The 25022-nt window shown below is 48.1% G+C and overlaps 1 protein-coding gene across 9 annotated transcripts in view; it reads left to right on the plus strand.

Annotated features, from left to right (window-relative positions):
• Window positions 1-25022, plus strand: part of TET3 (tet methylcytosine dioxygenase 3) — a 183039-nt gene that overhangs the window by 110212 nt on the left and 47805 nt on the right. For all 9 annotated transcript variants that reach the window (XM_075062730.1, XM_032774179.2, XM_075062729.1 and 6 more), the window contains one exon: window positions 22400-22490. In XM_075062730.1, the coding sequence (XP_074918831.1) occupies window positions 22400-22490 (91 nt within the window). The remainder of the gene's footprint in view (window positions 1-22399; window positions 22491-25022) is intronic.

A 25022-nucleotide genomic window follows, 5' to 3' on the forward strand; every position in this document is an offset into this window, starting at 1 on the left:
GCACTATACACATAGCAGTGAAGCAGGACCAGATGCAGTTGAAGGTAGCAGGTGTACAAGTTACTGTTGTCTCCTTCTGAGCTGCAGAGTCCAACCCTGGTTAACAAATTGACTTAGCTGGAGAAATAATGATGATAAATGTATGTAATTACTTGCGCTCCCGTACCCTGACCACATGGCTGATGCTCATGGGTGCTGCCAAGATCCAAAGCTGTGGCTTATGTATACTAGCCAGTCCTTGGGTTCTTCTGCCAGCTCTTTTCCTTCCAGCCCTTTGCCCTGTTTACTTTGTGGCTAGAACCTCTGATCTGTTGCTCTAAAACCTACAGCCTGCTACCTCTGGAACCACAGGGGAATCTGCTGCCTCTGTAACTACAGGGGATCTGTGAGCTCTGTAATAACAGTAGATCTCCAAGTGTTTTGCAGAGGGTGTCAGTATTGTTTGCCCCATTTTACAGACGGGGAATGCGACCATAGCCCCCATGTTCAAACGCTGCACACTACTGTACCACCTGTACAAAATATGCCTTTTGAGCAGTGATATTCAGACCTCAGTGGTTCAGGAGCCAAATTAGCAGTCAGCATTACCCAGAAGAGCCACAGTCATGTGAATTCAGTGTTTAACTTACTATTTTTATATAGTCTCACAACAAAAGGTCTGACCAGGTATTATTATTTTATCAACTACAACTGGTTAATTACACATTAAAAGCATCCTGACTGGCTACTAATTTAGATTGGTTGATAATTAAATCACACAGTTTTAATGTGTTCTGCAAAGAGCCACAAGAGACACATTAAAGAGACACTTGCAGCTTGTGAGCCTCAGTCTGGGTATCGCTGCTTTTAAGCATTTGAAAATGAACCGCATGCTGTAGTACATGCCAAGACTATAACAGGGTTCAAAAAAGAACTAGATAAGTTCACGGAGGACAGGTCCATCAGTGGCTATTGGCAGGGATGGTGTCACTAGCCTCTGTTTGCCAGAAGCTGGGAATGGGTGACAGGCGAAGGATCACTCAATGATTTCCTGTTCTGTTCATTCCCTCTAGGGCACCTGGCATTGGCCACTGTCAGTAGACAGGATACTGGGCTAGATGGACCTTTGGTCTGATCCAGTCTGGCCATTCTTATGTACTGGTCAGTAATACCATTGTGAGATGTAGGTGACAATGCTGTGTGTGGAATTATGGATACTCGCTGATGTTATGCTTTGAGGTCTGGGATTAAAACGTGTTTAAACCAGATGTGTCGGGGGAGTTGATAAACTGGTTTTCTCAAGACAAAGGAAAAGAGGCCAACACCTCAAACCAGGTGTGGCCAGATTCAATGGGCTATTTATTTGTATCTGAGGTTGCAGGAGAGAACATTTTACACTGTACAGTTGTATCAGGAAGCATCACATTGGAAAGCTGTAATCAATTGGAGTCACCCCATGGAGGAGACTGAACCCCAGGGGAGCAATTTAGCCCTTGAAACCAAGGCAGATTTTGACGTATAAGGGCACACAGAAAGACTTTGCCTTATCCTGCACCTGACGGACAAGGAAAACCAACTCCTTGGCCTCTGCAGGGATCCTGGCTGAAAGCGAGCCAGCCATTGCCGGGCTAGGAAAATTGGTGAGGAAACTACCTTATGCAAAGGCTGTAGCTTGTTAAGTTCTCAGTCATTAGAAAAAGTATTTTTACTTTTGTTTGTTTGTTACCCTTTCTACCCGGTATCACTTAACCTATGCCCTTTTGGTAATACACTTACTTTGTTTTGGCTCTAAATCAAAACAGGGCTGTGTTTGAAGGGAAGGGTGTGTTTACCGCAGTTAAGGGATAAGCCGTAAAAGAGCAGCGAACTTAATATCTTCTGTCAATGTACGGCAGTAGGGGCTGTGCATTGCAGAGAAACTTCTCTGAGGAGCCTGAGGGGCTGGAGGTCGCTGATTGTCACCTGCTAGGCAAGGTTGGGGCTGGGAGAGCCTTGAGGAGTTTGCTGGCGAGGCAGACAGGCTGGGAGCTGACACAGTCCAATCTCCAGCAAAGCTCACTTTCGCTGAGGCAGGGAGGAAAGAAACACAGTGGCTCCAAGCTCTGGGTGTCCCCAGCAGCATGTTGCAAGGAAACTGAGGCACACAGCACGGAAGTGACTTGCATTCCAGTGAGAGAGCTAGGAACAGGAACCTGGGTCTCCTGAATCTGTTAGGCCACACTGCCCCTCTAGTAGCATTAGAACTTTTGGTTTGATTGCACGTTCTGGCTTGGCAGCATTTTGCCCTGGTATAAATGACTGCCCCAAGTGCAGGGCAGTCGAGAATCAGGGAGTAGCTCTTCTGTGAGCTGCTACTACTAAAGCAGGGGTAGGCAACCTATGGCACGGGTGCTGAAGGCGGCACGCGAGCTGATTTTCAGTGGCCCTCACACTGCCCAGGTCCTGACCACCAGTCTAGGGGGCTCTGCATTTTAATTTAATTTTAAATGAAGCTTCTTAAACATTTTAAAAACCTTATTTACTTTACATACAATAATAGTTTAGTTATATATTATAGACTTATAGAAAGAGACCTTCTAAAAACATTAAAATGTATTACTGGCACGTGGAACCTTAAATTAGAGTGAATAAATGAAAACTTGGCACACCACTTCCGAAAGGTTGCCGACCCCTGTACTAAAGGAACATGCTGTGATGCTTTTTGGGAGGCTCCAGAACTGCAGGTTACCTTGTTGCCCCTCTGCCTCGGTGAGAGAGAGGTTTGCGGATGCTAAACTGTGTGTCGATTCCCTGACACTCCATTGTGTTAGCCAGTGCCTCAGGACCCTGCCAGCCTGTAGTTTGCCTTACTGGTAACACTTGGTGCACTTCAGTTCCTGAACCCCCTCAAGTTTTCCTGTAGCACATCTCCCCTGTCCCAGGACACCCCCAGAAGTTACCGAGTCGGCTTTCTCCAAAGAGGCGATATGCACACTAGCCGTTGGCTCAGCCGAGGAGACACACTTTCCTATGCTATTACGGCACTGAGATTGGCTTAGGGCAAAACAAAGAGAAGTTTATTAGTAGATCGAGATTTTGTCAGTGATACGAAGCAAACCAAAATGGTTACTAATAAAACAAAAGTATAACATGCTGTCCAGTGACTAAAACTTAGCTTTATCAGGTTACGGTCTTCTGTCTAAAGCAGTTTTCTTACCTAACATGACCTTTCAGCCAGGATCTAGCTGTCATGGCGGCATATGTACTGTTCCTTGCACCTCCTCAGTGATGATTAGCACAATGTTGTTTTGCTTCGCCTTATATTTCCCCAAAACTCACTGTTTGGACCCCAGAGCCAAGACAACCTCCTGTGGCTTTAGCCTCTGGTGTCTTCCTAGGCTGACTTCACAACCTGGCTTTTCCTGTTGACTTGCATACAAATTGGGCGTCCTTTGTGTTGATTTCACAATGCTTAATTTACATTAGAGGAAGGGAGATAATTCCCTTCCCCCCGTCGGGAAGAAAACCTGTTTCTCTCTGTGTTAGGTTACAAACTTTAAAGCATAATATTAGAGAGTATATATGATTTCTCATATAGTGTTAATACAGACATTTCACACTGATACTAGTGACCAGTAAGAACATAACAGCTATCCTGGATGAGACCCATGGTCCATCTAGCCCAGTATCCTGTCTTCTGACAGGCTAGTGCCAGGTGCTTCAGAGGGAATAAACAGAACAGGGCAATTTATCAAGTGATCCATTTCCGTTGTCCACTCCCAGCTTCTGGAAGTCCCAGAGGTTTATGGGCATCCAGAGCATGGAGTTGCATCCCTAATGCTAATAGCCGTTGACAGACCTACCCTCTCATGAACTAATCTGGTTTTTTTTTTAACCCATTTATACTTTTGGCCTTCACGACATCTCCTGGCAACGAATTCCACAGGTTGACTGTATGTTGTGTATAGAATTACTTCCTTTACATTTGTTCTAAATCTGCTGTCTATTAAATTCATCAAGTGAGTCCTAGTTCTGGTGGTATGTGAAGAGGTAAATAACACTTGACTATTTGCTTTCTCCACACCATTCATGATGTTATAGATCTCCATCATTTCCCCCATTAGTCATCGCTTTTCTAAAATGAACAATCCCAGTCTTTTAAATCTCTTCTTCTGTGGGAGCTGTTCTGTACTCCTAACCATTTTTCCCTTCTCTGTACTTTTTCCAAATAGGGCGACCAGAACTTTACACAATATTCAAGGTGTGGGCGTACCATGGATTTATATAGTGGCATTGTGATATTTTCTGCCTTATTATCTGTTCCTTTTCTAATGGTTCCTAACCTTCTGTTCGCTTTTTTGACTGTGGCTGCAGATTGAGTGGATGTTTTCAGAGAACTATCCATAATGACTCCAAGTCTTTCTTGAGTGGTAACAGCTAATTTAGACCCCATCATTTTGTGTGTATGGTTGGGATTGTGTTTTCCAATTTGCATTACTTTGCGTTTATCAACATTGAATTTCATCTGCCATTTTATTGCCCAGTCACTCAGTTTTGTGAGATCCCTTTGTAACTCCTGGCAATCAGCTTTGGACTTAACTATCTTGAGTAATTTTGTATCATCTGCAAACTTTGCCATCTCACTGTTTATCCCCTTTTCCAGATCATTATTGAATATGTTGAACAACACAGGTCCCAGTCTAGATCCTTAGTGTCCCAGTCTAGATCCTGCCATTTACCACTTTCCATTGTGAAAACTGATCATTTATCCCACCCCTTTGCTTCCTATATTTTAACCCATTACTGAACCACGAAAAGATTTGCTTTGCTTTGTTTAAGAGCCTTTGGCGTGGGATCTTGTCAAAGGCTTTCTGAAAGTCCAAGTCCACTATATCCACTGGCTCGTCCATGTCCAGATGCTTTTTGACACCCTCAAACAGTTCCAATAGATTGGTGAGGTGTGATTTCCCCCTTACAAAAGCCCTGTTGACTTGGTGCATCGCCAGCTTTCGTTTGATACCTTGCAGGACATTTTCTGGATAACCAGGATGACACCAGTGTGTTAGGTGTAATGAGTATGTTGGGGCCTCACAAGAGCTGCTGACACAGATTTGTGAGCCACTGGTGGGCCTCCGGGTCACTCGTGCATAGCGTGTACTGGAGGGCAGGACCAACATTCCATCCAGGGGAGGAGAGTGGTGCACAGACACCTCTGCTCCTGCGCACTGTTGACCCTTCTGCAGCCTCAGGTGTAGAGAGGCTGGAGAGTTTGAGAATCTGGAAAAGACCAACGCACAGAGAGTTCCAAATGTTTATGGTTTGTCCTCCTGCCATTGCACTGAGCTGTTGCCTGAATAGGGAGCGTTTTAAATGCCCTCGGAGCTGGATTCGGGTCTCAGTTATGCCATCATCAATCCAGCGCCACCCCTGTTGGAATCTGTGCTGTTCCTCCGGAGTTATGCCAGTCTGAGATCAGAATCCAGCCCTGAGCGAGCCGCTATCCTGCCCCTTCAGCCCTGAGCCAACCTCCGCTCAGACTCCAGTGTGGTTTAAGGAGCTCAGCGACAGCGCAAGGCAGCCCATCTCCCTTGGCAGCATCCGGCCAAGACAATCGCAGACAAGTGCAGCCAGCATGAAGGGGGCAAGATGGGCCAGCTGGCTGAATATCAGCGAGCGTGGTAACTGGAGGGGAGCAGGTGGGGTAGGGAGGGCTGGGGTGGGCGGGGAGGGGTTTGTGTGCCAGGATGCCTCTCTCTGCTAATCAGCTCTGCGCAGAGCTCATAAAAATGCACAGCACTGAGCCAGCCTATGCAAATCCCATAGCATCTGGGGGGCTGCAGGGCTGTTCAGTTTGCGATGACTGTTGCAGGCCAGTTCAGGGCTGGCGCAAGGTTGTAAAGCAGGGTCTGATCTTTCAGGGTTAAAATGCTGCCTTAAGAATGCCCCCACATTTTATTACTCCTGTCCTGCTGGCGTTGAGGTAGGGGAATGCTTTGCAGAACACTCCCCCAGGGATGGAGTGGTAGAGGTGGCTTTCAATGCCTTGAGGCCCTCACGGAGGAGTTCTTTGTATTCTTTTAAGGGGGAATCAGTGCTGGATTATCTACCCTGGAGAGTGATGTCCTCTGTCCACAGGGACAGTGGCAATAAAGACTTCCCCAGCCACTGTCACCAAACTGGAGGTGGAACCACTAGGGGTGAGCAGAGAGTTTATGATAGCCGGGACTGGACTCGCTGATCCAGGAGCTCCCTTTCAGTCCCGTGTTGCTGAATTAAACATACACGACTGTTTTATGCTGTAATCTCTCTGCTGAGATTTCTGATGCAGTGTCGGATTTGCCACTCCATTATACTGACTTTATGGGATTTTTAGAGTTCGTATGACAGCAGCACATAGAGGTCACAAGATCAGGACTCCCTTGCTCTAGGTGCTGTGCTTATGCTTGGGAAGAGACAGCACTTGCCGCAGAGAGCTTGCATTCTAATTAGACAAGACAGGCAAAAGATAGGAGGGGAAACTGAGGCACAACTCATTGCATGTAATCCTCTCCAACATCACTACAGCCGTGCTTGGATTCCCAGCAGCAGCAGGGGGTGAAGGATCCTCGTTGTACCTTGATAGTGCTCGCAGCCACCCACTCCTGCTGTGAATTGATATGGCTAGAAAATCCTGAGGAGTATTGGTACAACGCAGCTCGTTAGCCCACGGCGAGATGTTGCACAAGGCTGTGTTGATTTTTGGCCAGGTGCAGGGCAGTGGCCGGAGCAGGGATGGGGCACAATCCGTCTGCTTTACAGACATTAATGAGTTGAGTCTCACAGCCTGCACTATTGTTTCCTTTTTACTGGTGAGGAAACTGAAGCATGGGGCAGGGACATGACTTTCCCCAGGTCACCCACCAAGTTAGTGGGGAAGATGTGAAGTTAACCAATAGTTCTGACTTGTAGCCCCCGCTTCCTAACTGGTCAGTGACTCACCCCACCCTCCCTGGTGTCTCAGCGGGGCTCTGGAGAGCCAGGGAGCTGTGCACATAGCTTTGACTGGAGAATTTGGCATTGTCCCTTTCCTTCCTCTGGGTTCCTCTGTTTATATCCTAGCTCTGCTCTTCTCTCTGCACGTCTGTGTTAAAGTAGGATCCCTCCTGCTTTGCTGGTTTTGGCCTCTCTCCCTTTACCTGGACTTTGACACCACATGAGTGGAGATCTGTTTTCCCATGATTGAAATTGCAGGGAAAGTTTTCAGCAAGGCAGAGTCTAATGACCAAAGTTGGCTTTTGGCCAGGACTCCTGACTCCTAGCCTTGGAGAACGGCACCAAGGGATCACTAATAACCAGGCTCTCAGTTTTACAGTACGTCCCCATCTCACCTTCACACCAGCTAAGAGGAAAAAATGATAGTGATTTCCCGGCAACATGTTCCTTTGGCAATCCTCCTGTCTAAGTACTCATGCAACACAGCCCTCCTTGGCTCGTGAGAACTGATGGGAATTGTGGCTTAAAGGCAGTCAGACTGCAGAGTAACCATCCTGGAAGGTTGGGACTGGTTCTTTCTAGCTTCTTAATCACTGTGGCATCGGAGCTCCTTCCAGTAGTACATTAAGCAGCGTGACTGTACATCCATCATGTGGTGTCTGTGCTCTTACCATCTTCCCGGGAGAAGTGTTTGATGTCGAGTGTCTTGTTTTGGTATTTTATTTTAAATACACATGTTGCTTGTTTAAAAAAAAATAGTCAAATTATAGGGCCACTATCCACATGTAATTTGTGAATTAAACAAATGAGTTAAAAGTTTCAAGTTCTAGTCATGGCCTGGAGTCTCCCTCCCAATTTCTGAGGATTTTCTAAAATGTTTTTCTCTTCTCCTTTGGCATGTGAAAGACCAAGGAAACTGATCATATAGGGAGAAATGTGAAACTGCCTGCACACTGACTTAGTGCCGTCCAGTGCGTAAAAGAAACAGACTGAAAAGATCAGCGAGAAATATTTTTCCTAGTCCTCCGATCTGCTTCAGTTAACAGGGACCGTGTGTGTTATTGTAACAAGGGAAGCGTTTTCAGACAGATGTGTGGGTCTGAAATTGATCGTGTCATTTCATACAGAATACCCAGGGCTCTGTCTGAAAAAGGCTCTGGTGGTGGTGATTTTTGATGCAGGGGAGCCAGTGTGAATAGCACGCTGGACAGGAACTCATCAGAACACCTGGATTCTGTTCCCAGCTCCATCACTGCCCTGGAGCGACCCTCTCTGTGTCTCTGATTCTCCCTCTGTAGAATGAGGAGAATCATACTGACCTCTGTTGTAAAGCACTTTGAGAGCGAGCAATGAGAAGCGGTAGGTAGCTGTATTGTAAGCTAGTAGATCTGATGGGGAAGGCAGGGCTGCATGGCAAAGGGCTTTAAAGGCAAAGCCAAGATTTGTGTTGGGTGGGGTGGCAGAGAGGGAGTCAGTGGAGGGATGCCAAGGGCATGATGTGGTTGGAGCAGTGAGCCCGGAAGATTATCCTGGCCCGTGATGTTTTGCATGGTTTGGAGGCACTGTGGTTAGCATCAAAGGTGTAGCAGCGGAGATTACAACAGTGGCACCTAAGGGGATGGAGACCTGGGCAAGAGTGTTTATTGGAGGACCGTTGAAGAGAATCTGTTCCTAACCCCATTGGTACTTGCTTTCCTTTTCTGATATTTTAGCGATTGACACCAGCAGGCCAGGGCTGTCTAAGTACCGAGGAGTTGTTATTGATGGAAGGCTAGAACAAGCTGTTGCTGAATGCACTGTGTCACAGGCGGGTGGTGTGGGGCCACCCCCTGGGGGAGACGCGGAGAGGGAGCAGGACTCAGAGAGGCCTGTGCTACACAGGTGGTCAGACCAAATGATCTGGTTGGCCCTTCTGGCCTTAAACTCTGTGAAACTCTAAGTTTCCTCCCTACTTCCTTCCCTGCTGATGTGACTTTCTGCAGCTCTTCACTGGATGCACTCCCCTCCAAGCCAGCATAGCGTGTCTGGCTAGTGTATTGGGGGGTGGGGAGGAGGAGTGTCAGTCCGCAGTTCCTGTCTTTCCCTGTTTAGGAGAGAGCCAAGCATGCAGCCTTCAAGCAGCCAGGAAGAGAGCACTAATGCATCCCTCTGGGGGCCTTGGTAGGTTTATCCCTCTTGACTGTAGTTCCAGTAAACCCACCTGAATGTAATGTATTTCCAAGGAGCCTTTCCCAGTGCTGTAGGTGTACGTACCCCATGTGTTAACCAAACGTACCACCTTACCCGCTGCACCAAGACCCTCCATCGAAGCCCTTCCCAAGCCACCGCGCAGAGGACAAGCTCTCCCTCCCCTCAGGAGCAGGCCTGGGAAGACAGGCCTTGCAAAGTAATTAATGGCCAGCATAGGCGTCCTGCTCCAGGGGTCTCTTTGGAGAGCAGCTGTGGGATGGCAAGATGAGCAGGCACCCAGGCAGGGAGCTGCTGCCCCCTCGGCATTAAGGGATGCCCCAGTTTAACAGGGGAGGAGGAGGTAGCGAAATATTGATCGTACGTAGCGCTTGCCTGTTATCGGTTACCGCGTGGCATGAGATCATCCCAGGAGATAACACAAAGGGCTTGAACTGCCATTGCCTTGCATTGTAGACAGTCATTTACACCGGGGCAAGGAGAATGTAAAACAGTTCCCTTCTGATCCCCATGTGGTACAACTGCAGAAGGTGCAGAATAAAGAATCAGGCCCTAAATCCATGTCAGTTGCTCAGCACTGCCAGACAGAAACCAAGTCCAACTGAAGCATCTGCTAACTAGTTCTTCTTCAACAAATGCAGGCTGGTTGCCTGTTCCCCACCATGTACTAGTAACCATGCTGGCCAAGGCTGAAATATCTGTTTTTAATTATCTCTGTATTGGTTCTTTATCATTCAAATAGCCCAGCACTCCCTCTGAGCATGGTCAGAGCCAGGACAATCAAGTTTCAGAGAAAAGACGGCCAGCTGCATTTACACTCAACAGAGTAACCAAAAGAGCAAATCACATTAGCAGCAGCTTGCGAAACCTAAAAAAAAAGAAAAAGAAAGAAAAGCCAGCCAGGATTCTGGCCCCCATCACAGCCCAGTTGCTATTTGTTCCAGGAATGAGGTTGGGGAGTGGGGGCGGTGTGGTTTACAAGCCACTGTTCAGGCCTCCGGAGTGGAAGGACAAAGTCCTGGCTCAGTGCTGAATACTGCCTGGAAAGCTTGAGTCTGGAATAACTGAACCATACCAAGGGGAATGAAGTGTCTGGGGATGTTAGGGTCTGATCTGACCAGGTGCCCTCAGATCCTAATTGTTTTAAACAACACTAATGGGTAAAATTGACTGATGTGCCCAATTCGCTTATGGATCATCCAGATCTGATTATTTTATAGGACACCCACAGAAGCCAATCCCCTGTTCTCCTCCTGGGCTCTTTGGACCCATGCTCCGGAGCTTGCTCCAGTAGGGGATGGGAGTCCTGGTTGGGATGGTCTTTGAGTACTTTTCTTACATGGGAGGACAAGAGTCGCAGCTGGTGTAATGTGAGCTCAGTGGAGCAGAAGGTTTGGCCCAGGGAACCCAGGTGGAACGAGTGCTCCAGCCCATCAGACTCTGATCCAGCAGCATTGGTAGTGGAGTTTGCTGCAGTTTTAAGGCCAGAAAGGACCAGGAGGATCGTGTAGTCTGACCTACTTGGTTGCTGTCTCAGCAGAGAGGCCAAAGATCAAACGTTCATAGAATTTTCCCCCGTGGCTGCTGGTTTTAGAGTTCCTCTCGCTTTGGTATCCACAGGTACTGAGGAAATGTAACTCTAGCTAAGGCAGTGGAAGGGCTCAGCCCCTCTGACAACTAAGATCCAGGGGTCTCAAGTTGAGCTCCTGGTAGCTCACTTTTTGTAGGTCTAACCTGTTTTATTCTTAAGGGTTTTTGCAGGGAATCTCTCTCTCTGGAGCATATGCCCATTTCTGCTGCTGCTCCCGCCATCTGAAGAGAGAATGCCCCAAAGGGGTTGAGACATTTGGTTATCATGGAAGTTATAAGGTCATAAACAAATACAGTACCCAAGTTTCTGCTCATGGCCCAGCACTGCTGAAATCTCACACGAAAGCTTTCAAAGTACTAAGACCCTTTTCCCATGAGAATTTTTTCACTAAGAAGGTACTAGCAAGAAAAGAAAGAAAACATACCCATATACGACGACTTCTAAATTAGCGGTTACCCCCCAAGAGGGATCTTGGAATCACTGTGGATAGTTCTCTGAAAACTTCTGCAGTGGTCAAAAAGCCCAACAGCATGGTAGGAACTATTAGGAAAGGGACAGAAGATAAGACTGAAAATACCTTAATGTCACTATAAATCCATAGTGAACCCACACCTGGAATAATGTGTCCAGTTCTGGTGTCCCATCTCTAAAAGGATATAGTGGAACTAGAAAAGGCTCAGGGAAGGGCAGCACAGCTGATCAAGGGTAAGAAAAGGGTTCCATACTAGGAGACACTAAAAAGATATGGGCTGTTCAGCTTAGAAGGGAGACAACGGAAGAGGGATGTGATGGTCTATAAAATCATGGATGATGTGGAGAAAGCGAACAGGGAAGTGTTATTTACTGTTTCACATAACACAAGAACTAGGAGTCACCTAGTGAAATTAATAGGCAGCAGGTTCAATACAAACAAGAGGAAGTACTTTTTCACACAACGCACAACTAACCTGCGGAACTCATTGCCAAGGGATATTGTGAAGGCCAAAAGTATAACTGGGTTTAAAAAAGAACTAGATTAGTTCATGGAGGATAGGTCTGACAATGGCTATTAGCCAAGATGTCCATGGACACAAGTCCATGCTCCGGGTATCCATAAACCTATGGCTATCAGAAACTGGGAGTGAAAATGGGAGTCGATCACTCCATGCTTCCCCTGGCCTGTATGCTCCCTCTAAAGCTCTGGTATTAGCCACTGTTGGAGATAGGCTATATGAGCTAGCTGGACCAATGGTCAGACCCAGTATGGCAGCTCTCATGTTATACAACAGACCTGATCTGCAAAATGGTCTCCAAATAAAACATGCACCTGTCAATTGCTCTTTAAACACACATCTTTAAGGCTAATATATTTTACTTTCATTTCTCTTCTGTCTGCAAAAATCCATAGGGGTGCGTGAGGTAAAATCTTTTATTGAACCAACTTAAAAGTTCAAACAAATCAGTTATGGGAGCACAGTGCACAAGAGCGCCCCGTGTTAACAAAAATGGTTGTAATCGATCACTGCAAATAATGCTTGGTCCTACAATAAGAAGCTAGTGTAACCCTACAATAACAAACAGCTGTAACCCTATCAGAACTGACACACTATTCTGTTTCGTGATTTTTATACTTGAGTGCAAACGATGTTCTTGGGTAGTTTAAGATTATTTGGTCATGATGGGTTGGTGCAGTAAGTTCTAAACCATCAATGCAGTGGGAGGAAGGATGCTGGCAAGTGGGATTCAGGGGTTGTGGGTTCCACTCCGGGCTCTGATACAGGCACCGTGTGTGACCTTGGCATGTCACTTACAGGGAAGTTTTCAAAGACACAAATGGCACGTTGATGCCTAACTCCCACTGAGTTTCATTGAGAATTAGGACTGGCTCGGCACTGTTGGAGTGAGCAGGAGTTTTGCCACTGACTTCATTGAGAGCAGGATCAGGGTTTGTGGTGCCTTCACAAAATTTCCTCCTGAATTATGATGATTTTAATTAGCAGCGTTTGTATTTCAGTAGTGCCGAGAGGTCTCAATCAGTGATCACATCCCCGTTGTGTTAGGTGCTGCACATGCTGAGAACAAAAATCTTTGTCCCAGTTCCTCCCATCTGTACAATAATACTCCCTTTGTCTATCATGTCTATTTAGATTACCAGCTCTTTGGGCAGAGCGGCTCTCTCTCACTGTTAGTATAACCCCTAGCCCAGTGGGGTTCTCATACAAATAATACTAATCATTGTTATTTAAAAGCCTGCTTTTTAGAAACAAGCTAAACCCTACAATAACAAAGTCACATGCACATGACAGGAGGAGAACTAGTTTGGTGAGGCTTTAGCTTATTCTAAACAAAGTAGCAAGGCAGAATGTTAGGCCAATATTTTAAAAATTGACTAGTGATTCTGGATGCCTCATTTTTTTGGGTGCTCCACTCAAGACACCTTAAAAAGGGGCAGTTTCAGAAAGTGCTGAGCACCCAGCCCAGGGAAAGTCCAGTCCCTTTAAGGGATTTCAAGCTGGGCAATCGAAAATTGAGGCATCCGAAATCACTGGTCACTTTTGAAAATCTTAGCCTTGAAGATCACTCCCCATACCACCTAGAACCCAACATTCTAGTAATGTTCTGAGCTGAGAATGTTTGAGCCAGACGTGGCTGAAACCTACTTAAACTTGTGGTTCATCTTTCTCTCCAAGAGGCAGTGGAAATTAGTAACACAGCGTCCGTAGCCAACTCACAATACGATTGGCTGGAACCGAGTCTGGAAACCAGCACTGAAAGTTGAAGCTTTGCTGTGAGGCAGACAAAAGGAGAGCTTTGAAATCAGAATTTTAATTTAGGATGAATTTGTATGTGTCTCACCGAAATGACCGAATCAGTGAAGATGCTGCCTTTTTCCGTGCAGGTGCTTGATTCTTTCTTGCATGCTTTAGGGATAGCGAGCTGGCATGGAGACATTCCAAAATAGCAGCATTTGTTTGCAACGGAGCAAAAAAGTTGCTTCCCAAATTTGTTCGCCTCTCGTTTGGATCGTCTCTAACAATATTCCCGCCGGACTGTGATGCCAGGTGTAATGTTGCGTCAGTTTGCCCTCTCTGATATTTGTAGCTGAGTCCACTCTGCGTATGCTCTGCGGGTAATTGTACTCCGGAAAAGGAAGCAATTTGCAACCTCTTGTTTAGAAACAGGAAATGGAATTTGGAGTGGTCCCGATTTCTTGCCGAGAGACAGAATTATGGGCATTCTTTCCTGCTCTTACTAATCCAAATGCTTAGATATTCCTTGCAAATCTGGAAAATGGAAAGTACTTTGTCTTTGGCATTGGGGCAGGTAAATCTCTTCTGAATTCAAGTGAACCTGATAGATGCAGCATTTCCGAGAGCAGCATGTACCAGGGAACAATCCCCAGGTGGTGTTAGATTTTTCTCCTCTTGCCAGATGGCTTGGTAGGTCATTGTGATTGCCAAACATTTTCTTGGATTGTGTCTTTATATATTTTTGCTGTTACATTTTCATTCTGAATATTTCTAAGTGCTAAAATAGTTTTTTCCCGTGCATTTGGGCACCATCACATTTGGATAGTTGAAGACCGATCATAAACATATTTCCGTTCAGATTAGTCTTAAAATCATTTATATTTTAGATGTTTTGAGTGTAATCTCATGTAGCCATAATCTCTCTTTCTTAATCTGTTTATATCTATCTGCATGTCTTAATTTAACTATACATCTATCATTTTACTCCTCTATTTACCTGCCTGTCTCGCTATCTTTCTTTATTTCTTCCTGCTTTAAGAGATTTCTCTCTCATTTTTCCAGAATATCGGTTATTGCAGTAGCTAGTTGCTGGGCCCCTGACAGTGTCACTTGAATTTACAATATATGTTGGGTTTCCCAGTTTAAAGAAGTCAAATAATTTAAATCAGAAGGATGCTGGATTGAGAAAACTTTTTTTTTTGGTTGGGTGGTAGAAAGATGATAGTGAAATTAATAGTAAGAGACACTATCCCCCCTTTTCCCTTGCAGGTCTGCAGAGACACTATCACTGTCCCCAATTGAAGTAGTCACCTTGAGGGAGAAACTGAAGTTTTGACAAAACCAAGTTGTTTGGCTTTATGGCAAAAAGCTTTTAGGGCCCAATTTTTATAGGTATTTGGGCACCCAGCGCCTATACAAAAAATCAATGGGAGTTAGGCACCTGAATACCTTTAAAAGGCTGTCCCTTAGGCCTGGTCTACACTACAAAATCAGGTTGATGTAAGCCGCCACGCACTGACCTGCTGGGCGTGTGTCTACATTTAAATTTGTTTCCCACTGATGTAAGCTCTCCATTACACCGACATAGTAACATCACCTCCTTGAGCAGCATTGAATCATGGTCAATGTACTGAGGTCAACGCAGCACTGCTGCAGATACTGTGTTACCTATGTTGACTCTCTCAGACCTCCAGCAGCCATACACAGACCACTCTGGTCACAATGGTTAATTCCACTGCCCAGGGGGTCGCAGAGACCAGAAGCCTCCTCCCACCAAACCCCCAAGAATTTTTTAAATGCCTTTTCTTGATTGCCCCACTTAGCAGCACAAGGGCCCAGCTGACCATGCTGGCTACGCAATCCAGACACGTTCCAAACTGGAGTAGACAGGAGATATTGGATCTCCTGGGCCTGTGGGAAGAAGAGGCTGTGTAAGCACAGCTAAGGACCAGCCATAGAAATGTGAAGATCTCCGAGCAGATTGCATGGGGGATGCAGGAGAAGGGGTACGACAGGCAGTAGTGCACGTGAAAGCGAAGGAACTGCGGCAAGCAGACCAGAAGGGCAGAGAGGCCGACAGTCAATCCAGTGTCGAGCCACAGACCTGCTTTTATCAAGAGCTGCATGCCATATTTGCGGAGACCTCCCCATGCACCACCATGGGTACCACCGAGGAGCCTGAGACAGAGGCCCCTGGCGTGAACAGCGAGGACGAAGAGGACGAAGGACGTGTGCCCGGGAGGCCCAACTATGCCATGAGCCACGATCTGTTTGAGACTCCACCATAGTCCAGCTAGTTCCAGCTGTCAAGCCTGATGCAAGGGAAGGAACCTCAGGTAGGTGTGTAAATTTATTTCCCATTACAGTGATGATGCCCCCAACTTAGCAGGACAAAGCTATCGACTTTTCCTTAATGTACTTGTACTAGACGAGGTAGCGATAGAGCAAAGAGGTAGAGTAGTTATCTATTTTTCATTCCCCTCTAGAGTTAGGCAGGTGGCTGGGGGATTGTCACGTGTAGCAGTTTATGTCTGTACACAGGGATGTGTCTTGAATCCTCCTGAATGATCTTGAGGAAAGGTTTCTAGGGCCGGCAGCCTTATTTCCCCCTCTGTGGTAGGGCGTTTTCCTACACCAGTCCGTGATAACTTCGGCAGGCACTGTTGCAGTATGCAGGCTTGCAGCACATGGGCCTTGGGAATGCAAGCTGCAGCTGAGCTGTCTCTGCCTTTGTCACCCTTAGGAGTGGGATATCAGCTCAGATCACCACAGCCTGTGAAAAATGGTGCCAGTATTCAGCACCATTGTCGTGTACTCATAGTTTATACAACCAGGCAATACCCTCCTCATTTCCCTCAAGTGCTGTGCATAGTGCACTTGGAAGCATACTCAATCAGCAGGTCTTGCTTAAAGCTTCAGGGAAGCATGGAAAGGTAGTTCAGAAACTTAACTTTCACTTTCTGTTTCACATACTAACAGTCGTACCCTCTGTGTCTTGTACCCACAGCTGCTGCTGTGGTGGCCTTCGGGGGTTCCCCCTCTACTCCCGTGGAATGCTTGAGTCAGAGAAAGAAGAGGACTCAGGATGACATGTTCAGCAAGATCCTGCAAGCCAGAGCTGCATCAGACTGTGAGCAGAGGGCCTGGAGGGTGAATATTGCAGACTGGATGGAGAGGGAAAGAACAGAAAGGAGAAAGATCCAGGAGTCCCAGCAGGCAAAGAAGAGGGAGATGCACTAGGGGCTTCTCCTACTGCTCCACACTAAGGACAGCCACCACTTTGCATGCACTGACCTGTGAGAGCCATGGTGGTAGTATGAGTAGCTAAAATGAACATGAATGTTCTTTCCTCTTCCTAAAACTCTGATCCATAACTTTAATATATTTGCTTTTAACGTGCACAGAATTTCCGCTGAAGTGTTTTTGTGAGTCAGTTAAACTCTCTTGTTTGGAAAATAATTTATTTTTATTCATTCCCAATGTATGCCGCAGAATGGCTGGTGGTAGTGAGGGTACCCACTTGCTTGTTATCATACACTGTGACAACTCATCGTATCAGTGACACCCACAGTGTCACTGTGGGTGTCATCATACATGTACAGCAAGCACTGCAAAATTCAGTGTTATGTTCATAGATGTAACCAAGCACCGCACAATTCCTAACAGGCCCCCAAACTGCAGGGCTGAGTAGAGCACAGTCCACCACGACACATTACTTGGGCTCATTGATAAAGTGCTCTTTCAAAGCCTCTCTGAGCTGTGTGGCTCTGCGTTGAGCTCTTTTGATAGCCCTTGTGTCTGGCTGTTCAGACTCCTCAGACAGCTGCTCCACCTGCATCCTCTGCTCCAGCAGCAACTTTTCCCCCTTTACGTCACAGATATTATGCAGGCCGCAGAAGGCAGCTCTAACCACTAGGATATTTTTCTTCACAGAAAATGTCTGGTGAGTAAACAACGCCAGCATCCTTTCAACTTACATTCAGCTGTCATTCTGCACCAGCTGAGCTGCCTGTTGAATCTTATCCTTGGTGCTGCCAAGGTGGCCAGTGTATGGCTTCATGAGCAAGGGGTAGGCTGGGTCCTCCAGAATCACTGTGGGCTTTTCATCATCGCCAATGTTAATCCGATGGTCATGAAAGAAAATCCCTGCTTTTAGCTTTCTGAATAGTTCTGTGTTCTTAAAGATGCAAGTGTCATGCACCTTCTCTGACCTGCCAACGCTGATGTCAGTGAAGTGTTTCCAGTGATCAACCAGCACTTGCAATACCATAGAAAAATAGCCCTTTCTGTTGATGTACTCTCTGGCAAAGTTGGCTGATGCCAAAATAGGGATATGCATGCCGGCTATCATTCCACCACAGTTTGGGAACCCCGTTGCTTCAAATCCACTAAGTCCTGCACAATGCTGAGGGTCACGGTCCTGCAGAGCAGGAGACAGTTAATGGCCTTGCACACTTTTATGAGAATAGCCCCTCTGTGGATTTTCCAACTGCAGAATGATTTTCCTGCTGACCTGTAGCAATCCGGCATTGCAAGTTGCCACATAGCAATCGTCGCTCGCTTTTCCACTGTCAGTGCAGCTCTCAGTGTGGTGTCCCTGTACCGGGGGGCTGTGGTGAGCTCGGCGCACAGATCCAGGAATATGGCCTTTTATATCTGAAAGTTCTTCAGCCACTGCTCATTATCCTAAGCCTCCATTACAATGGGATTCCACCAGTAAGTGCTTGTTTCTTGGGTCCAGAAGCGGCGCTCCACCATTTGCTGCTGCTCCATGAATGCCACCAAAGAGATTGAATTGGTTCTTGCTACGTTCCACAGCAGTCTGCTCTCCTGGAAATCACCATTTTTCCCCTTTGCTCTTCTTGCGTCTCTGCAACTACCAGAGGATCACTTATCCTGTGCTTGCTGCGCTCGTGACAATAATGCAGAGCTGTGCAGCCTCCATGCTTCGTTCAGAGATGTTGGACAGTGACAAGTCCTGCACAGATTCATGGGATTTGCAAAATAGGCATGACAGTTATGGGACAGTGATGGCATTATGGGATGGGGAAAGTTGCATGATGGGAACTTGGTACCACAGTCCAAGTCACCCCCTGCGTGACTCATTTCTGCCCTCACCATACATTGTCAAAACTCTTCCCAAGAAAGAGTACACTGGATGATGATGAGTTGCACGCTGGGATACCTCCCTGTGGTGCACCATGCATTGACACAAATGCTCCTGCAGTGCCAATGCAAGAAGCCACATATGTACATGCATGAGTGATATACTGGCTGTGGCGGCTTTATGCCGACGTCAGTTGTGTTGGCAATAGTTGGCTTGTAGACGTGCCCTTAGACAATAATGCCTTGGGCTTGGGGTAATGTGGACCTTGGCATTGTCCCTGAACTCCAGAGAGCTTGCCTTATTGGGGCACTGGCAGTACCAGGCCAACTCTACCTCCTACACAAAAACACAACAGAGGAGGAAACATGGAGAAATTGGAGCTAATTTTTGGCTCAGCTGGGCCCCGACATGACTCTATAACTCTGGCCATTCGTGTGTCTTCCTGACTGGACATGGTGTCTACTAGCCCCCAGGTGTCTGATATCCAGTGACTGCGTGAGTCTCTTTCTCCCCCAGCTGCTTGGGCTTGAGTTCTGTGTCCCGTTGTGCTGAGGCGGTGAATGTTACAGTGGGTGCCATCTTTGATCTTGTGGCTCACGGCCAGGATTTCCAAAGAAGCTTTGGGATAGAAATTCCAGCACCACCGCACCAATGAGTCCTGAGCCTGCTAGGCCTCTCCTTCCAGATTTCCTGCTGGATTCCCCACTCTTACCTCCGACGCCAGACCCATTCATTAGTGCCCTGCACCTGGTGGAGTCATTCACAACAGTGCAAAGAGGGTGTCATATTCAGTTGTGGTGGCACATTGCACTGATGTAGATGGCTCCACATGGGGCAGGGGTCCACATCCCTCAACTTCTGATTGTTCCTCCTCATTCCTCTCCTCCGTTGCCCTTCTCGCTCACTTTCCCATCTCCTGGGTGCCCAGCTGGGGGTTATCCATGGTGCTTTTACCCGCTGTAGTTGGGGCCCTTGCTCAGTTTGGTCTCCTCTTCCTGTCCAGTGTCATCAATTTCTGCCCATCTCTCACTGTTCCCACAGCTCCTTCTCTTGGCCATGTGCTGGTGACCTTTCAGAGTCGGTGGAGTCTCCCAAGTGTGTACCTGAGAAAGGAATCTGGCCTGCACTCAGATAAATGACTCTTACGGTGGTGTAAGTCAAGAGAATCTCCATTGTAGCCAGTGGGTCAGATGCTCGGTTGGTGTAAATGTGGGGAGCTGATCTGCAGTAGTTGAGGCTCTGGCACGTCCTATTTACACTGGAGTAAAGGAAGGGGTATAAACGCACGTCCTTACTGCTAGGCCGCCCTTTGTGCCCGGACATGGCATTGAAGGGGATTTTGCTTCTTGCACTCCCTCTGGTGGGCACTTCCTCTGCCCAGATGGTCAGCGCCAGCCAGTCCCTCCTCCAGAGCACCTTGCTTGGTCTTCCGTGCATGGCTCAGTTCAGTGGCCTTCTGGGTTCAGTTCTAAACAAAAAAAGGATCCTTTGCCCCTCCTCAGCTCAGCTTCAACTCCTCCCCCTTGTCAAGGTACTGACCCCGACTTCCCCCTGCTGGGAATCCAAGTGCCTTTTAAACTAGCTTCCACCCCTCCTGTGCATCTGTCTCATTCCCTGGTCTTCATCGACCCTGGCTTGGGATTCCTCTCCACTCTACAGCTAACCCTACTCCTGTTGTTCTGCTTTCTGGCCACAGCCAAGCCCAGCTACAGGAATGGACTCTCCCTAGTTCATCTCTGCTGCACCTGTGATCTCTCAGCTATGTGCTGTGACCCAAGAGGCAACCAATAATCTCCCAGGTGCAGAGCATAACTAAGTAGGGTCTTTCCCTTGCCTTACACTGCCCGGGTTTGAGGTGAAATAGCAGCATTTGACCCAGCTGGGCAACGTAGATGGCTTTGGGTCACAGCTGCATTCTTTGTTCCTTTCTCTCTCTAGCTTCACCTTGATCCCAGGAGGCTGCGAAAAGAGAGAGGGAGAAAACATTCCGTGTGGGCCAGAAAATAGCAAAATCTGCCCCTGCCAGAGAGCTGGTTAATCTGTGATTTAGAAACCTGTCGCTTTTCTCCCAGTATAGTCTGGCTTCTCAGCATTCACCAGACAGTCTTGTTCCAGCTGATTTGGAGGAGCCTGACTGTGATGTCTCCAGGCAAGGAACTCGTGCGTCCTGTGCAGGGCTCGTAGCTGTGTTCACATCGCCCACCCCTGTTGGTTGTTGCCCTCCAGAGGCCGGCTATATAAGAACGCAGTGAGTGCCAGGCCATGCTTGCTTGATGCAGTGACTGCCTGGCTGTGTACCTGCTTGATGCTGGGCCGTGCCTCAAGCTGTTTTGTTGGACTTGAGTCTGCGGGGTGTGTGTGTTTTACCTTGTTCGATTACATGCCACAAGATTCACTGGGCAAGACTCTCCACTGATGTGGATTACCATAGCTGTACCAGTTTCAGTGGAGCTCTGTTGATATTTCCCAGCTGGGGATCGGGCCTGTTGTGTTCAGTTTCAGGAAGGAGAGGTGGATTTACATGTATCTTCCCCATGCGGCTGATTGCAAAATAAAAGCAAACGGAACACACGCCGAAGCAGCTTTTTTCCATGGCTGCATTTAAAGGGCGTGAGGTGTGCTGCAGGCAATCCTGCCAGGAATGGCTGAGAACCTGTTTGTTGTCACTACGTGAAAAGGGAAGGTGGTTTTGATAGGCGTTGGCTGTGTGTTAAAAGCCGGCACACCTCTGTTTGCTAAGGGCTGGATTGTGCTTCCCAGAGCCCACTGAAGTCACAGGGGAGAAAGGCACTACTGATGAGGAGTAAGGGTGGGAGAATCTGGCATTCACAGCACAGCTCTGGTGTGGGAAAGGACTATGCAGCTAAGGCACTGGGTTGCTTATCAGCATGGCCTTGTGGTTAATACACTAGATTGGTGCTCTGCAGATCCATTATCCATTCCTGGCTCTGCCGTACGTGACGTAATATTCATGTGCTTTAGTCCCCAGCTGTAATCTGGGGGTAACAATCCCTCCTCTGCGTGCTCATATTGTAAGCTCTTCGAGAGTGGGGCCGTCCCACTGTGTGTCTGTACAGTGCCTGGCCTAAAGGGGCCTGGAGCTGGGTGAGGACCTGTAGGTGCTACTGTAAACTAAGCAGTAATTGTAATAACTTCTTCTGTGCGTACACCCGCAGTTCTGGCTGCTCACCCAAGATGCAGTACTAAGCGTCGCTCTTTCTAACTCTTGCTGGCCCTGCAGTCCCGGGAGAGGGAGCTGAGGGACATTTCTTATTGTGCATCGTCAACTGCACGCTTGGCTAAGGGCTTAGCTACGCCTGGAGTTAAGATCAGGACCAGCTGTTGCCTTTAAATTCATATCTTGCCTTAATCCGAATTCACTTTCAAGTATGGACAAGCCTTAGGCCTGGTCTGCGCTTAAAATTTCTATTGACCGAGCTTTGGCACTCGGGGCTGTGCAGAATCTACCCCCCCGGAGCACTGTGGCTACGCCAATAGAATCCGCAGTGTAGACACTGCTAGGGGGACGGAAGGATGCGTCCCTCGACGTCGCTGCCTTAGCTCGGGAAGGCGGAGTTCCCGCAGTGACAGAAAATGGCAGCATAGCTGTCGCTCCATAGCTGTGGCGCTGTGCTGCCTGTCATGTGAACACGCCCTAAGTTTGGTCAGCTGCAGCTCTGCAAACTGAGGCTGCACAGGTGCTGCTGGTGGGCGTCCGGTGAAGAACGTGGGGCCATCCTGATTTCACTGAGAACTTGCGTTAGCCTACAGCATCTGCATGCTTCTGGGGAGGTGTGAGGGGGTTGGCACCAGTTCAAATGAAGTAATTTCCCCCTTCCCCCTTGTTTTTCCTAGAACAAATAGTGGAGAAAGACGAGGGACCATACTACACCCACCTGGGATCAGGACCAACAGTGGCATCTATCAGGGATCTCATGGAAGAGAGGTACGTCCCAGATGGTTTGCAACAAGTGAGATAGGCAGAGTAAAATCCCCCCACCCCCATGCAGAAGGCCCTGTGGAGGAGGGGCTATGCTGAATCAGTGCATTCCTTCACTGCCCTGCCCTGCCTCCTTCACAGCTGGGGCTGCTCACTTTTCTGCCTTGCAAAGGACCCCCTGGGAAGAGCGGGGCGATTGCAGATGCTTTCAGTGCCCTCTGCTGGTCATGCTGCCGCCGAGGCCCCTGTGTCAGGGCCTGTAGCCACATCACCCCAGGCGGAATCTAACCCACGGGCGTCTTCCAGGAAGGCTGGTGTTGTCGCCCCAGTGACAGGCTGATCTGGGCAGAGTCGTGTCTGTGCCAGGGCAAACAATTCCTCCAATTTATCAGGCACATCCAGATTCTTCTTCTGCACCAGGCCCACTGCTTCCCCTCCAGCTGGCATGACGCTTGTGGACAGCATAAATGGGAAACTGAAAAGCCACCCTCCTGCCACCGTGCTTCCCCCGCCGCACATGTTCTTCTTCTGCTTGAATTCACCTGCCTGCTGGTTGCATTATCCCGGGGTGGTGATGCAGGACGGGGCATGGGATTTTTACTCTCCCAGCTTGAGTTCCAGTGAAAATTGTCTGGGTTTGTCAGCAGTGCCTGGGAGAGGTGCTGGTGAAAACAACTTTCACGGGTCCCTGAAGGGTTTGTCTGCACTGCCAACGGGAGGCGTGGTTGCAGGACCGGTGGATACACCTGAGCTATCTTTGATCCAGCTCTATGGAGGTGGGGGAAGTATATATCCAAGGTCCCTGGTAAGGAAGGATGCTGCCTCTGGGGGGTTTCACTGCTATTGTTAACTCTAGTGTAGATCAGCCTACGGCACATACAGTGGTCGCACCTCTGACTGCACTTACCCTAAATCACTGTGGCCTTGGCTAGACCAGGATTCAGAGTTGGATGAGGGTGTTAGCTGACACTCCGGAAAGGTCTAGTGGAGGCACAGCACCCTGCCTTAAACACAGGCTAAGGTGGTCAAAGGGAAAGCCATGGTGGGAACTAGAAACCTGTGGGAAACCACACTGGTTAGTCCAATTTGCTGCAGGGAGTCACTTCGGGCTTGGTTTGGCCAACTGGTTTGCTTTGCTTCCCACAGCCAGGGCTGGCAGGGCCGCTGGCGACTCGTGTGCTGCCCGGGTGTATATCTGTATGGTACGCCAATGAGTATCGCATGACAAGACATATCATTTGCCTCCCACAGACAGTTCAACAGCTGCCAAACTAAGCAACTGGCCAAGGACAAGTCAAAACCTTTCACGGTTACTATTCCTTATGACTGTGGTCAAGTCCGTGAAATTGGCAATAGAAAAGACCAATGGGGTCACCCAGCCTGTCCTTCTGCCAGGGCAGGATTCTTTCCTACAGCTCGCTCTCCAGTGTAGTCCAGGATTTTTGGCGGTGGTTGTTTTTTGTCTCAAGCAACGGGCCTCCTGCCCCTTCCTCTGGGGAGACTGTACAATCTCACTGGTAGCCAGAGCCCGCTCGCTGCTAGTTAGCTGTAAATGTGCCTGAGTCTGGCTGGGTTAGGTCTTACCATTAATAGATCTTGCTGTTGGGAAACATTTTTCCCTTTGCTCAATTTCATCCCATAGTGCAGGGTCCCACCACCCAGTTCTACCATCTCCTGCCTTGGTTATCACACCCCGGACATATTTGTGCAGCTGAATTGTCTCCAGGCCCACATCCTCCCCCTTTAGGGTGATCAAATGTCTCAATTTTATAAGGACAGTCCCAATTTTGGGTCTTTTTCTTATATAGGCTCCTATTACCCCCCACCCCCTGTCCTGATTTTTCACATTTGCTGTCTGGTCCACTTATCCCCTTTGCAGGTTGAAAAGGAGCGGAAGGGACTTAGGAGGATGGATGCATGTTGCCTGAGCCAGCGCGGTTCCAGGGTGTTGTGGCTTCTCAGCAGTAGGAATGTGGGGAGTTGGGAGAGAGCAACTTGCAGATTGTAAGGTGGCTGTACAGCCGGACAGTCAATGGGGGTTAAACCCCGTTGATCTCTGCCCAGCTGTGCACCAGGATCCTGGTTTTGTGGGCTTAGTCCCCTGGCTAAGATGTCCAGCTCTCCTGCTGCCTGCACTGCGCATCATTCTGCTCGTCCCCTAGTCAGAAAAATCAAAAGCATATGGCACTGCCTTAATTTCTGAGAGCCCAACTTGCCGTGACTTGGGACCATGGGCTCAGCAACAAGCCCTCAGGTTGGGCACCGAATATCACTAGAGGAAACCCTCAGCCACTGTACACACCTGCCATGGAGGGGCTGCTGGCAGCTGCTTGGGGAGCACGTGCACTCCCTTTCCCCTCTGTTCCGTGTCCCACTAAGGGGCTAGGATGTTTGGATTTGATAGGGCAGGGTTGGTTTTCTAATCCCAGGCTAATCTAATTGAGCCCTCCAGCCCTTCAGGACTGGGAACGCCAAGTAAAATCCTGGCCTCATTGCAGGCCAAACTCCCACGGACATCACCATGGCCAGAACTTCACC

Source organism: Chelonoidis abingdonii, chromosome 2 (assembly GCF_003597395.2).
Source record: "Chelonoidis abingdonii isolate Lonesome George chromosome 2, CheloAbing_2.0, whole genome shotgun sequence".
NCBI classification, from domain to species: domain Eukaryota; kingdom Metazoa; phylum Chordata; order Testudines; family Testudinidae; genus Chelonoidis; species Chelonoidis abingdonii.